This window comes from Apteryx rowi, unplaced genomic scaffold (assembly GCF_003343035.1).
Source record: "Apteryx rowi isolate R43461 unplaced genomic scaffold, aptRow1 scaffold_213, whole genome shotgun sequence".
NCBI classification, from domain to species: Eukaryota; Metazoa; Chordata; class Aves; order Apterygiformes; family Apterygidae; genus Apteryx; species Apteryx rowi.
Genome location: NW_020448453.1, coordinates 442,003 through 456,396, shown reverse-complemented (window position 1 = coordinate 456,396; position 14,394 = coordinate 442,003). Strand labels below are relative to the sequence as shown.

The window sequence follows — 14,394 nt, the reverse complement described above, 5'->3', positions numbered from 1 at the left end:
GTAATGTTAGATTTCAGCTGAAAAGCTCAAAATGTTTTAGCAAGGAACAGTAAAAGGTGATGACAAGACTTGATGGCCAGACCCAGCACATTCCCTTCCAGTGATCACAGGTACCTGCTTGCCTATTTATCAGTACACATCAACACCTCTCTCTGGAAATCTTTCGGTGAGGTAGTCAGTTATAGAAGTCATTCGCTCAGAATGCAAGTAAGCTACTACAAGCTGTTGTTTTGTTTTGTTTTATAAAAATGGCTGAAACATCCTGTAAAAATCAACTGGATCTTTTCATTTAGCAGGGGTGGGGTAATATTATTGAAAACAGCTGATTGCAATACAAGAGGAATTAATTTTCTTCAAAAACCATGCTGGACTGGATGGCCCAATAGTCAAATCTTAAATCATCAACCAAAAAGTCATATATCAAATAGTCACTATCAATCAGAAGTGTCTCTATTCCAAAAAAAAAAAAAAAAAAAAAAGGAAAATGTTTTGGAAGAAGAATGAAAAATTCAATGAATTAGAAGAAGGTTGGACTGAAGGACTTCATTCATTTCTAGTTTTACATCCAAAATGGAATATCAGGACACTACAATTTATTCCATAACAGCATGAGACAAGTTTTCTATGGAGTATAAAGAACACCAATATCCCATACATTTTGCATGGCTACTTTTCTTTCAGAGCTCAGTAATGCCTTCCAATAACATAGCATGTAGTCTTGTGTATTTTAGGATGCTATACTGCACATGTATTTCTAGTATTTAATTTTCCAAAATTCATGCTGGCTTATGCAAGTGCATGGGACAGCACACACCTGAGAAACTTGTCTTCTTACTTCAAAGCAGTTGTTTAAAAAATAAATTTCTGAAGTATGCTATCTGCCAGCATTATTTGACAAAAAATATCAGATATATTTAGGCTGCTAATATATAATAATAGATATTTACTTATAGCTGTTCATTAAAAGGTGCTCTCAAGTTGAAATCATTACACAGCTTTTCCAATCAATTGAAGATCATTTGAAAATCATAGCTGTAGCTACCCCTGTCAATTATACCACAGCATAAAATTTCTAATTTTGTGAAGGATACATTTCCTGGGGAGACTGGCAGCTTTCTAAATATTTTATTAATGGCTTTTTAGATCTCTATATCTATGTCCATCACTAACAATAGTGATTATATTTTTCAACCATGATGATATCTACCTCAGAAACTACAGGCAAATTTCTGGCAAAAGGAGTATTGACTCAGAGCGTGCCGAGACTTCTAGTCAAAAGTTGCCCCTGGTTGTTTAAGGCACATGACAGTTTTTCCCTGTCTATTGTTAATTTTTGTTCACCCATATTTAAAACACTAGTGCTGTAACATTCAACCTATAAAACACATGAAAATATGTAAGAACAACCTTACAAAAGCAAACTTATTATTAGCAACCTTCCTAGAAAATGTTTTGGAACACAGATTCCAGGTTCAGCAAGCATTTTAGGTCCAAGTAACTTTAGGTATACGAACAATCCCATTTAACTGAATGGGATTACTCATGTGCAAAGAGTTATTTCTGAGGCAACTCAGCATTTAAAATTCACAAGGAAGATTAGGTAGTTATAGAACAACTGTCAATTAAGGCCTTGCTCTGGTACACTTATGTACAGAATAAAAAGGTGTATCAGATAGAATTCTTGTTAACAAAGAAGTCTTATTTACTATAAAATGTATACTGTGCAGTAACTATGGTGTCCTGAAAACAAATTCTAAAGGATAGTTAAATGTATTTTTCACATTAAAAATTTCTAAAACCAGAGTTGTGCTTATTAGTGGTAGAATTCAATCTCACTGATGAATGACTTGGTGATTTTATTTTTTATTTTCTTGCTCACATTTTTATATGTATGTATGTAGCTTAAACACACAATACTAAAACATTTCTGTAGCTCCTGCTTTGCTACAATTTACATTGAAGGAACATAATTAATGATGTAACAGAAATTAGAAATCAGCATCATTATTACTGCAGATGCTTTCACCTCAGGCCCGACCACATTGTCTCCTACACACAATAAAGGTGTAGCTAAAGATTTATCCTGCCAATAAGATATAGTTATAGGTCCCATGAAGATTACTGACACTTAAGTATCAAATATGCACTGGCCTTGGCCTTAGCAGATAACATGCCAGTTTTGAGACACATTCAGGTTGACAATATATCAGTATCACTGTTCCAATAACAGCAAAAAATATCTTACAGGAATTTTTGTGCTAAAACATTCCACTTTTGAGTTAGATACTAAATGCTAATGACCATAATGGACTAGGCTTTTTTTTTTTTTTTTTTTTTTGTGGCTGAAATGTACAGAAATTTTACTACAAGACCATTTTTTTAAGCTTCCGTGATTTTCAACTGCATAGTGTTTCTCCTTTAAACCCAATTTGTCTTCCAAAAAAAGAAAAAAAACAAAACAAAAGATGTTTCAGTAGCAATCTCATTGTGAATTACTGTATACTTGTTTTCCCTGTCTGCACATGCAAGCACTGCAACAGCCTCCATGACACCTTCCTTTTGTGCATACCAAAAAAGCAATAGTTATGGGTTATGGAAAGCTACGGAGAATAAGTTGCACTAGTCCAGTTGCCTCACTAAATTGTAAATGTGCTTTTTTCTCTCCCTCTCAGAGCTATCTCAATGTTTGTCACCAAAAATACTTTGCTGAGAAGTTTGTTTAAAGAGCACCAGTTTCTCAGGGTGTATTGTATTTTAGTATTTTTTTCAAGCACCCTTTTGAACTGATTTCAATTTTCTGATTTTGATGATAGTCATGCTGACAACTTTTTTTGGTCCATCAAACTCTGTAGTACAATTACATGAATTTACTTTTAATAAATTACCATCTTTGCATATATCAGTCAAACCATGAAGACTAAACACTTGCAAATAAAATGCATTATTAATTTAATTGTCACAGCTTATTTAGCTAGCTTCTATTAGTATTTGCTATAATATGCAATGTATCAGAGGGCAGAATCAAATTCAAAACATAAAGAATAAACTGATTATATTGGCCTAGAGAAATTAAAATATAGCAAGCTTGCAAAATTATAGTCAAGGCATTAATGTTTTAAATAGGTAAGAAAACTATGTAACTTAATTTAGAATATGTTTATACCCAAAGTGATGGCTTAACATGCTCATGGTTCCTAAAGCCATTAAAAGGCATCAAACTCTCCCATAATGGGAAAGAAAAGGTAGAAAGGAAAGCAGCGGTGGTTTGGTATTTACAGCACTAGATAACACTGCCCATCACCAGCAAGGTCCTGCTACAAGAAGATTATACTGTCATTGTACTTCTGTCACTACTACTCGATTTTGCTGCACGTTAAGCTGAAGTGCCAGCTAGAAAGGTATTGCGGATAAGAAATATTCAAAGACAGAATGAGAAATTTCAAAAGAAGTGGTATAAAGTCACTCAAACATCCCTTGCTTAGGCTGGCCTGGGGGTAGAGCTGCACCACAGTTTGCAGCAGATGGGACACCGAGGTTACAGTCCTGATCTGGGTTCTCTGCTCCTGGGGCAGCAAGGGCTGCGAGTGCTGTGAAAGCAGCTCGCTGTGCTTGTGACGGGCACGGAGGGAGGCACGTATCACGTCATTCTCTCCTAGCGCCATGCTGGATGATGAGTCAAAAAGCCTTTGAGGAATACGGAAAGAAAAGGGGAAACAGCAACATCTACAATGCCTTTGGAACAAACAAAAAAAGCCAGCAACAATGGATTTGGATTGTAGCATCTTGCTTGTTTAAGAATTCATTTCAAGATGATGATTGCTAAAAATATGCCCCTCAGGCTTAGATAGTATACTTGGATATCTATTGTGTGTATCCTTTATTGCACACATATTCACCAGGGTAACACAAATTATCTTTATGTTGTATTTATGATGATTATGCAGTAAGTACCCCCTTGTAAAAGAACATATTTGTATTGAGTGCTTCCAGTAACAAAACAAGCCACCAGAGCAAAACATTTCTCATAATTGTTGTACTACCACAAAAGATATCCAACATGTACTTTAATACATCTGAACTGTTAGTGTTGTTCCTCTGCATTATTGTATGTTTTAAATAGAAAATCTCAGTACTCTTTAAATAACCACGTATTAAGACAATTCCATTTAAGCAGTTTGCAGAGGAAATCTCATTAAAAGTATAAGCAGCACTTAAATATGTAGTTCATCAAACATAAGGTGCACATGGTGTGTTAATTTAAAACCCTACTGTTAGATCACTCAGTGAGATAAGTGTGATGAGCTCATGAGGAAAGGGTTTAACCAACTACCATTTCTAGTGCCTTTAATAGGAACTGAACACAACCCAAAAAGAATAGTTTTGCAGTGTTCTCTTAGAATTCATTGCTACCATTTATTTTCCCTTCCTTTCATGTTAAAAACAGGGAGTAACTCCTTATTTAGGAAAGTTTACACCAGAAGTATGAGTTACAAGGTAGTAATACTTGAAACAGTATCAGGTGCTCAGTGATGAACACTGCAGGTAGGATACATCCATTTACCTAGATTTACAGAAAATACACAATATTTTGGCTACCCAGAAAACATCAAGTTTCAAGTTGCCCCCAACATTCAGTGAAATAGCTAAGCCACAATGCAGTTATTGAATGTGAGGCAAAAGCTGGTCATCTGTGAAGACAGTGCTGGTTTGGTTGTAAAACATTTTAAACCAGAGAAAAAATAACCTGCTCACGAAAAAATCTGAAACTAAATAACTGTACACAGATTCAAAAAATACAGATTGGTCAAACACCAGATCTCTCTGTTCTTGCCCAAAACCATTGAGAAAGCTTTGCTTTTGATTCCTCTGTGGCTTTGACTCCAGTGATCAACATAAATCTCAGTAAGTCATTTTATGAAACATGTGACATTTTATAAACCTGTGAGCATCAAAGTCAGCAAGAAAAAAAAAGGGAAAAATAATTGATTTTGTTCTTGGAGAGACAATTAAAACTATTGAAATTTTGAGAACAATGTTACCTGTCCAAAACCAACCCCAAAAGGTGTCATTCCTACACCATTTGCACACAATTGCTTTCTAGAGCAATCTTGACCCACAGACATTTTGTAAGGACCATGCTGGCTGTGGTTCAGCAGAACATTTAAGCATGTTAGTTCCCACTGTACTTAGAGTTGAGCTAAAACTCCAGGTGACTTCACTTTGAGTAAGCTAAATATTCCAGCTAAAGTCTATAAGTATTAGATGAGGTAAAATAAGAAGTTCTGTGGAATAGTTTACCTTTCTTTTGGTGTGCCAACTCCATGCTTGCCCAGTAAATGAGTATTCAAATGTTTCTTCATCACAAAGGCCACCCTACCAATCAAACAAAACAGGAAGGTGATTTTTTTTTATTAATACATTTTTTTTAAATAGTGTTTTTCTTTTTTGAGCATGCACTTCAACATATTTTATTAAAGATGGGATTAAAAAAAAAAAAAACTTCTAGACTATGATATCCTATCCATTCAAATCTGAGAAGTCCATCCTGTAATGACAGGTCTTTTTTCAGACTGTAGCCGCTTGGGTATTTTTCTTACGAGTAAGTAATCACAACCACACATTACTGGTCAAAACAGGGAAAAACTACATTTCTGGTTCCCTTTGCTATTTCGAACACTTTATATAATATATTGAAAATACAAATATATTGAATATATTGAAAATTATAATATATTTTGCCTAAATAACATTTTCTCATGTTATAAACTAATACAGATTAGTTATGCCTTTGAATTTATTTAAGTTTAGAGGGCCCATGCTGCAACCCTTCTTCTTACAAGCAGTTCCACTGTTTTCAGTGAGAATACTACATAAATACAGCAAGATCAGATGCTTTAATCACTGCTTGTGTCTGGTCAAGCTTCAGTGTATTAATTATTTAAAGAGATATACATGGAAACAAATTAGTAGCCTTAGTTATTTTAGGATTTGTTTATGTGAAAAAGGGCCGGAAAAGGTGAAACACGTTTGTGATTACATTTTGAGCAGGAATATTGTTCAAACTGGCAAGACATTATTCAAGACAACAACAAAATATATACTACCTAGCCTTATGTCCCTACCAAACAGAACATAGTTAATTTACTTTAATTTTGGTGAAATATGTGGTGAAACAGATAGGAGCCTATCAAGTACCATTCTTCTGCTGATAAGACCATAACATCAATTTAATTATATCACGTGACTGCTTCAAATAATTTAGATATCAGACTGAAGCTGCAAACTAAAATGGTTCTCTCGATAAGCAAGATTTTTACTGCTGTAACTTTCAGTGTGAAAAGGGCTTGCAAACATTTTTGTTAATTATGTATTACAGCTGTCCTTCATAAAGTTAATTACTAATAGCTGAAAGGCAATAGAATCTATTTGCATATGTACATGAAAGGCATGACATATGCAAAAATGTGATTTTAATTAGCATTCCATGATATGAAGGGCTACGAATCAAACTTGCATGTTATAAGATTTTTAACATTAAACGCTGAATTCGTCTGGACATTTGTAGTAATGGACAATGGAAGGACTGTAAAACACATTACATTGTGGCATATATGAGCCACAAAATCCAAGAAAGATTACTTTTCCTTTACAAATATGTTAATGGAGCTTCTCCATGTCTGATCTACTTTGGGCACTTTCACATTATAACAGACTCTCTTTTGTGCCTCCTTTAGAGTGTAAGAATATAATTGTCTTATTTAAACAAAAGTGATTTGTTATTTTTACAAAAAGACATTAAAAATACCTTAAATGCTTCTTCCTACACTAGTATGGCATCATAATCATTAGACCCTTGAATAATCTTTCACACTGTCACCATCATTACTATGCAAGTGTCATCAGAACCACAGTATGTATGGAAAATAATTGTAACAAAATAATATTTTGTGTTCTAATAACAGTACAAGGCATTCAAAATTTACTGCTGTTGCTTTTCGGCATAAATAAGAGCCAGTTCAACACCGCTGTGAAGTGTACCTAAAAGATTTTAAATTAATAATACTCATATTTTCTATCAGAAAATCTCCACTCTCCCCCTTCCCTATGAGAAAAACAAAACCAAGGATATTAATGTGAAAGGGTAATATGCAATCAAAGTTGTAAAGGCACAGTTTGCTATTTGCATGGCAAAGCGTCATCACAGCACACAGAGAGCCAAGACCCCAAGAAGCTCCGCAGTACTGCTAGGGAAGGGTTTGCTTTAGAGCCTGTGAGCTTGAAGGTTCCAAACAACAGCCAAACATTTCTCACACTGCGCATCTGCAGCGGATGCAGATGGAAAAACCCTCGCACAAAAATCAAAGGCAAAGACCTTGTTAATAATACAAAGCAATTAAGCTCACATTAGCTGCTTTGTATCTGTTGTACCTTGGTTCTGAGTAACCATTTTGCTGCTTTTACGCAGCACAAACAAAATGGTGAAACAAAAATGAAGACTGACTCCGTGAGTGTCCCCGCACCTACTAACATTTTAACCTCTGAATGCAATGCTTGAAGACTTAATACTATAGAGCGCTTAATGCCTCTGTGCAAGTTTAGAGAGCTCAACACAGCTCAGGAATACTTCTCCACTTTACAGAATCCAGCCTTAAAGACAAAAAGAATTGCGATTTTCCTAAGAAACTGAGAATGAGGTACAAAAATATTACCAACTATAATACATAGAGACAGCCCTTACTTCAGGCAACAGATTTTTTTTTTTTCCTTAGAACTGAGGCAAAGTCTCAACTTCTTGATTTAGATGCTGAATTTGAAGATAACCTGAAAAAAGGCAGCTGTGGAAACTACTTGTCTGTGTTTACCAACTACTGCAGGGGACTTAGGGGAAAGGTTGTTGTTTGCTGGCTTTAAAAACACACACAAAAAGTGTTTTTAGTACATCTGGTGATTCTGGATCTCCAAGAACTTACTTAATAGTTTAAAAATATTGTTTTTATCTATACCAAGAACTGATTTGCCTCCACTGGTTTGGACTATTTATTCCTAAAATACTGCCAGAACTGGATAGCTAAACCACATGACTTGCACTGGTCATTTCAAATGAATCTTACGGAAAGTCTGCCTAGCACCAAGAAGGACTCAAAGGGTGAATGCTTTCAAGACATGTTGCTCTAATACAACTTGAAACCAACAGGAATCTTTCCATCAGCTGCACTCAGCACTGATCTGAGCTTCCTTGAATTTCTAATATTTTAATTCTAGTTGAAATAGAAATGTCCAATGCTACAAATTACCTGGTTTCAGAAACACAAGAAAAGGGATTCTGAAAAACCTGTAATTGCCATCCTCTTACTGTTTCCAGTACATGCAAGCCAGGCCAGAACAGAGGCCTGAAATCAGTTTAACCAAATCTGATCTGTACATACTCATCCCCAAGATAAAAACTCACTGCAGCCCAGCTGCTCTCCTTAGGGTCAAGCCTCTTAAAGCTCATTTTGCAGAAATTTCCATCCTAAACACCCAAGCCACGATCAGTAAGCGTTCCCCTCGTTCACTAGGAGGACTGCCCCTAGAGGTCTCTTCTGGCAGTGGAAAAGGTGAGCAGGAAGGATTTCCTTTGCTTGCAGTGGAATTCTGCTAGTTTATCTCCTTTAATGATTCTCAACCAGACTGACTCCAAACTAGCAACATCCCCCACCACGTGCACTCTATGTTCAAACTTTAGGATAAATTAAAAACAAGTTGAAAAATGAGAGAGCTTAAAAATAGTATCCACGCTCCCTATGGACATTTTTTTCACATAAACTATGAATAAAAATAACTTTCAATCGTAAATATATGAGCACCTTTCCCAAAATAAGTTTGCAGAACACTCTGTCTTCAGTTTAGAAGAGTTGTGGCTTTGAGGGAACATGTCCACTCATATTCCATGGAGGTCTTCAAACAGTATTTGGACTCACTCTGAGAAAGTCTGTAACTGATTTAGGAGCCTCTAAAGACTTGTCTTCAGTTATAAAAGCATACTTTAATGTACAAAAGAAACAAAGTGACTTCTAATTCTGGGAATAAAGAAACATATTAGACAACCTTGACTTCCACTTCTTATTTGAGTGTAATGCAAGTTCTTCAGCATGTACAATGTTTATCATCACAGTACCCAAGGAGTATGAATAATTTGTCATGCATTGTCTGTTCTCTCATTTTCTCTGCAGGGAGAGAACTGTGCTCTGTGAAGTATTTTATTTTGAGAGGGAAAAAGACTCTAGTTTTTATTATGTTTGGAATCCATGAAAGCCTTTTCTTTTTAATATGTATATTGCTGTATGAGTGAAAAGCCAAGTTAAAAAAACAACCAACCAACCAAACCAGAAACCAAAACAAGGATTCTGGGCCATAAGGTCATGAAATCTGTGATAGACCCTTATTTCCTGAGAGTTTACTGCTCAGTTGTGGCCTAGTTCCAAAGAAGGAGCTACATCTCCTCTCTACCAGAAAGTCGCTAGAATCCATGTCACCAGACCGGTCATCTTATAATTGCATGTAACTGCTGAAGACGACCAGCATGAAAATTTATTTTTGTGGGACTCCACAAACAAGGTATACATCAGCTGAAGAGCAATTTTAAATCACTTTTCAATGGATACTTTGCACTCTGCAACCACTTTGGGCAATTTATCTTATAGGCAACAATGTTCAGTGATGGCAAAAAAGTCTGGGCGGATAAGAATGAACATCTACCCTTTATTTATATTCTCAATACCTTTTACACCACCTTTAAATTGTCCAGAACTTTTTTATATGTGAATTGAACTCTGGCAATACAGGTAGATTGCTGTAGGACATGTGCAGGCCACAAGTGCAATATGTTTCACAAAGCTCCCTGAAAGCATACAATTATTTAGCAAAACAGAATGCTATTATTTTAAAATTATTAGTATTTAGTAGTCATTTTCTCATTGGTTCCAAGCACTCAGAAAGGATGAAATGGTTTACCATTATGGATAAAGCCCCTGGACATTTGACAGCTCCAAGGAATACAAGTCTATAGAACAAGTCTATAGGAATTATAAGGCTAAGAGATCCTTTCTGTACTAATACGCCCATCACAGAATCTGAGGAAATAACAGATTATCCTGTCTGCACTAGCTTTTGTTTCCATGATCTGTACTTGAATTTCTGTCTCTTTATCTTCATCTGAGGCAAGAAACCAGAAAATCAAGGCAAGCTGCATGGATGATGACAAGAAAGGGGACAGTATATTCATGCAAGTGAACGCAAATATGAACTCAGCCAGTTCTTATTCCCTGACTGAAGTGCTAGTGTTCTTTACCGTCTTTTGAAATATGCTGCAAACCATATGCTTTTGTAGTTGAACCAGTGGTTCACAGGGTGTCATGCCAGCAGCAGCATCAATTAATAAAAGGAAGAAATAGTCCCGTTTCTCAAGGAATATCGTGACCCGCATGAATTTCAGCATGGCCAATAACACTTGCATGTGTAATTAAAGATTTTTGCATGTCATTTGGATTTGTGCATCTTCTACACATAAAAGTAGAACTTTGTATATTCAGATCAGCACTTTGTCAAATAGTACATAACCAGTACATGCAAAATTAAACTTTAAATTTTTGAAATCTCAGAATTATATAATAAGTTGCTACCAAGAAGTCCCAAATCTTATCTCTGCGACAGGATTTTGTATTCTGCAGGCCAGCTGCAGGTACAAGAGGGTACAGAAAACTGCAGAACTGCCTGGAAAGCTACGGTTTTCTACAAACAAGTAATCTTTTTTTTCCATGCATAGAAAGTCTAAATTCCTGGGAATTTCTTTAAGTCCATCATTCATGGATGTTTGCTGATTCTGAAAGGTCCGGACCGGGGTGCTGATAACTCTCTTGCATGACTGTGCGCAAGGGACTCAATTTAAAAGCAAATATCTGGCAGGGCCGAGCCTCATGTGGAAGATATCCAGCAGTCTGAAAGGCTTCATGCCCTTTGTGACAGGATGTCAGGTTCAAGTAAATTATCTGGCAGGGCAAAGTCTGGTGTGGAAAATATCTGAAAAAACTTCATGCCCTCTGTGACTGGACGTCAAGTCCTAGAACCCTGAGCAGGAAAGCAGGGGGGTTCTGCTGACTCATTTAGCAGCCAAATGAAGCAGGTCTTATTACTTCCAGCTAACAATTATGGTTATTCTTCTTAAGATAAAAATCAATAACATTTCAGAAGGTTTACAGGTCATATGTAATCACCCATTCTGCTACGCTGACAGCACTATGACCCACTGGCCTATACTCTTTGCAGACCCCACATGTTAAAGAAGGATATGGCTATTTTATGCTCCAGTCTCCCTGACGATAGCAATTAAACTGAAAAGTAAAACACAAATATCTGGCACATGTGGCTCCCTCCTCCCCACCTTCAAGAACAAACAACTTGGCAGCTTGGAAAATGCACTTTTTCTCTTGAAGTTTAATCAGGAAGAGGTGAATGAGAACACCTTAGCCATCACTAACAAGACGAGAACCAGAGTACCAGGGCAAGAACGTCATGGCATTTCACAGAACCTAAAGACTCTAAACACAAGTTTTAAATTTCTGAGAATTACTATCCTTTCAGCCTTAAGTTTGAAACTATTTACACTTCTCCATGCAACAGTCAGGCATATTTCTTAACTGATTTTAGCTTTTCAGCATCATTAAGATCTCCTAAGAAAGCAAGTCTCATTCCAGTTTCTGAGCATCCTATGAGGACTTTGAAAAACTGCTAATGCTAAATATTACTTAGTCAAAAATGACCCTGCTGACCGAGAGGCACTCACATCTCCTTCCGATTCTATCCCTGAACTTCCTAACACAGACACTGAAATAAAGACCATAAAAAAATAATTCAAAGCTTACTTACTTTATTCCCATAAAACTCAATTGTTCAACTAACTTTTCCATGGAGATGTTTTATTGCTGAACAAAGTTCCAAAACCAATCCTTTCTGTGAACATGCAATCATCAGTGCAACAGACTGCAATCTTGTCTTTCAGAAATACCTCATCACATTTCACTGTGTTACTTGGAAAAAACTAGCAATGAAGACAGGGTGCTTAACGAAAAAGAATGAAGGCAAAAGACAACAACTTGTATTAGTGGAATGCCTGTACACAGCTTGTACCCAAGGCAGACTTGAGTATCAGAGCAGCTACTGTTCCTGACTTACTTTGAACAGAATGACAGAAAATAGGATTGTCAATGTGCTGTTCAATGACCTGCATCAATCTAGAGAATAATTTACTGCTATATCAGACAGATCATTATGGATGAGTTGCACGCTATCAATCAATCGGCTGTGTTGTTCCTGCATATTCCTGCATCTATCATCCAGAAGAGAAAGAAATTTCTCAACATGTTCTTGTTGCTTTCTGCCACCAATCTGTGTCTCTCAAGATCTGAAATAATTATTAGTCACATGGCCATAAAGTAGTAGCAATATGCACAATTATCTCCTTTCATGTATTCTGGCAGAATAGACCTGGATACAAAGGAAGATAAGACAAAACTGAATAAAACAGAAAACATCCACACTTATTCCACTCAAACCAGGCTGGACAGATCTTGCCATCTGAAGTTGCTGAGTTCTCTCACCATCCCTTATATGTTGCAACTTAAACCATTCAGGACAGAAATTAGTCTGTCATTGCAAAGACTGTGGCAAAGGAGGAAAACACTGACAGTATTTACATTACGTCCATTCCTTTGAGGGAACTGATATACTTGCTATTGTGTGCCTCACCTGAATTTACTTATTTTGTAAGTGAAGTCAGAGGGGTTTCCTGTAAGCTAACTAACTTACAGGAAACCTACAGGTTAGCTAACTTACAGTCCTTTCTGAATTTTCTTATTTTGTTTCTTTTCTTTTTTTAAACACAAAAAGCAGCTTTCAATAGCAGATGCGTAAATAAATCAAGTCCAGGGAGCAATAACTATCAACATAAAGGTGCGAGGAAAGTTAAAGAGTGTGACTGGGACCTTATAGAGTTGAAGATATAATAAAAAGGAGTTAACATGGCATACAGTGAATGATGATATAGTTTAGGTGCACTGAGAACAGTACTCAAGAATCACATACTTTACCTCTTAAAAGGAGGTAGAAAGCCGCTGCATTGTTTGGTAAGTCACTCCTGAATATGGGACTTAGATACTTCAAAAAAATGTTACCATGCAGCTCAAACCATATAGAGTAGACTGTGCAATTAAACACTTGTGCATGGACTTTAATAAATGATACAGCATGATATCATACATAAGTAATACACTTTGGACCATATCAGATACCCTCAGTTCAGTTTCAGATATGAATACATAAAAGGTGACAGAACAGGACCCAAAGCATTATCCATTTCATGGCACCATAATAAAACACCATCAGAAGGTCATGTCTGTTGTTTCAAGCCACAACAGCACGCAAACCAAGACAAATATTAGCCAGCTTAAAGTGATTTACTACAGGATTTCCCTGAAAACAAGAAGTGGATCTTTTGTTATGTCAGCACATCTCAAATGAATGCTGGAGAGTTGCAATGAGCTGCATACCCCAACCCCCCAGCCCCTGCTAGAACATCAGGAATTAGTAAGGAATATTCACAGCAAAATATCATCTGATAAATAGACTAAAAATTAATGACCTGTGAAACAGGTCAGACAAAAAAAAACAGATAAAATGCAATCAAATTTAGGAAATGCATGCCTTTTAATTTTCCCCACTTATGTTTAGAAATGAAATTGAAGATGTTCATGCACCATTACTAAAAATAACAATCTATTTGAACAATATGCTGCTGGGTATTCTTCTCAAACAAGATAAAATGTTATAATATATTTTATTTCTGTTTCAAACCTGAACTTTCCTATTGAAGGTGAACCAATCTACTGTCCATCTAAATATCCACAATTCTCCTATGGATGGAGTCAAAAAAAACGCAACTATGGTGGCTAGTAAAAATTGAARTAAATAGGATCTTGTTTATTATACAGTATATTGCTAAACTGATAACTTTAAGTAAACAAACGTCTCTCCACTTATTTTGTTTGCTTAATGAGCATACTAAAAACAGCTGAACAGTGGCAAAAACTTTAAAGTCAGAAGGTGTTCACTCTGTCAGGAAATCACCTTACAAATATATGAGAAAATTAGTACCACTACAAGAAATGTTTGTTTCAATATTCAGAGGAGCTAATGAATGTTAAGTGATAATGGTAGACAGCAGCAGTATGTAATTCCTTTTCTAAACACACCTTACCAAATCACTTCTAAGCTAAAAGAATCACATGTTCTATTAATTTTCAGTGGTTATCAAACATCTGTAACTGTCACCTCTAACAGGTGTTTAGTAATCTAACAGCT

At 36.1% G+C, this 14,394-nt stretch overlaps 1 protein-coding gene across 4 annotated transcripts in view; it reads right to left on the bottom strand.

Annotated features, from left to right (window-relative positions):
• Window positions 1-14,394, bottom strand: part of ZNF407 (zinc finger protein 407) — a 351,970-nt gene that overhangs the window by 204,036 nt on the left and 133,540 nt on the right. For all 4 annotated transcript variants that reach the window (XM_026064320.1, XM_026064319.1, XM_026064317.1 and 1 more), the window contains exon 4: window positions 5,299-5,373. In XM_026064320.1, the coding sequence (XP_025920105.1) occupies window positions 5,299-5,373 (75 nt within the window). The remainder of the gene's footprint in view (window positions 1-5,298; window positions 5,374-14,394) is intronic.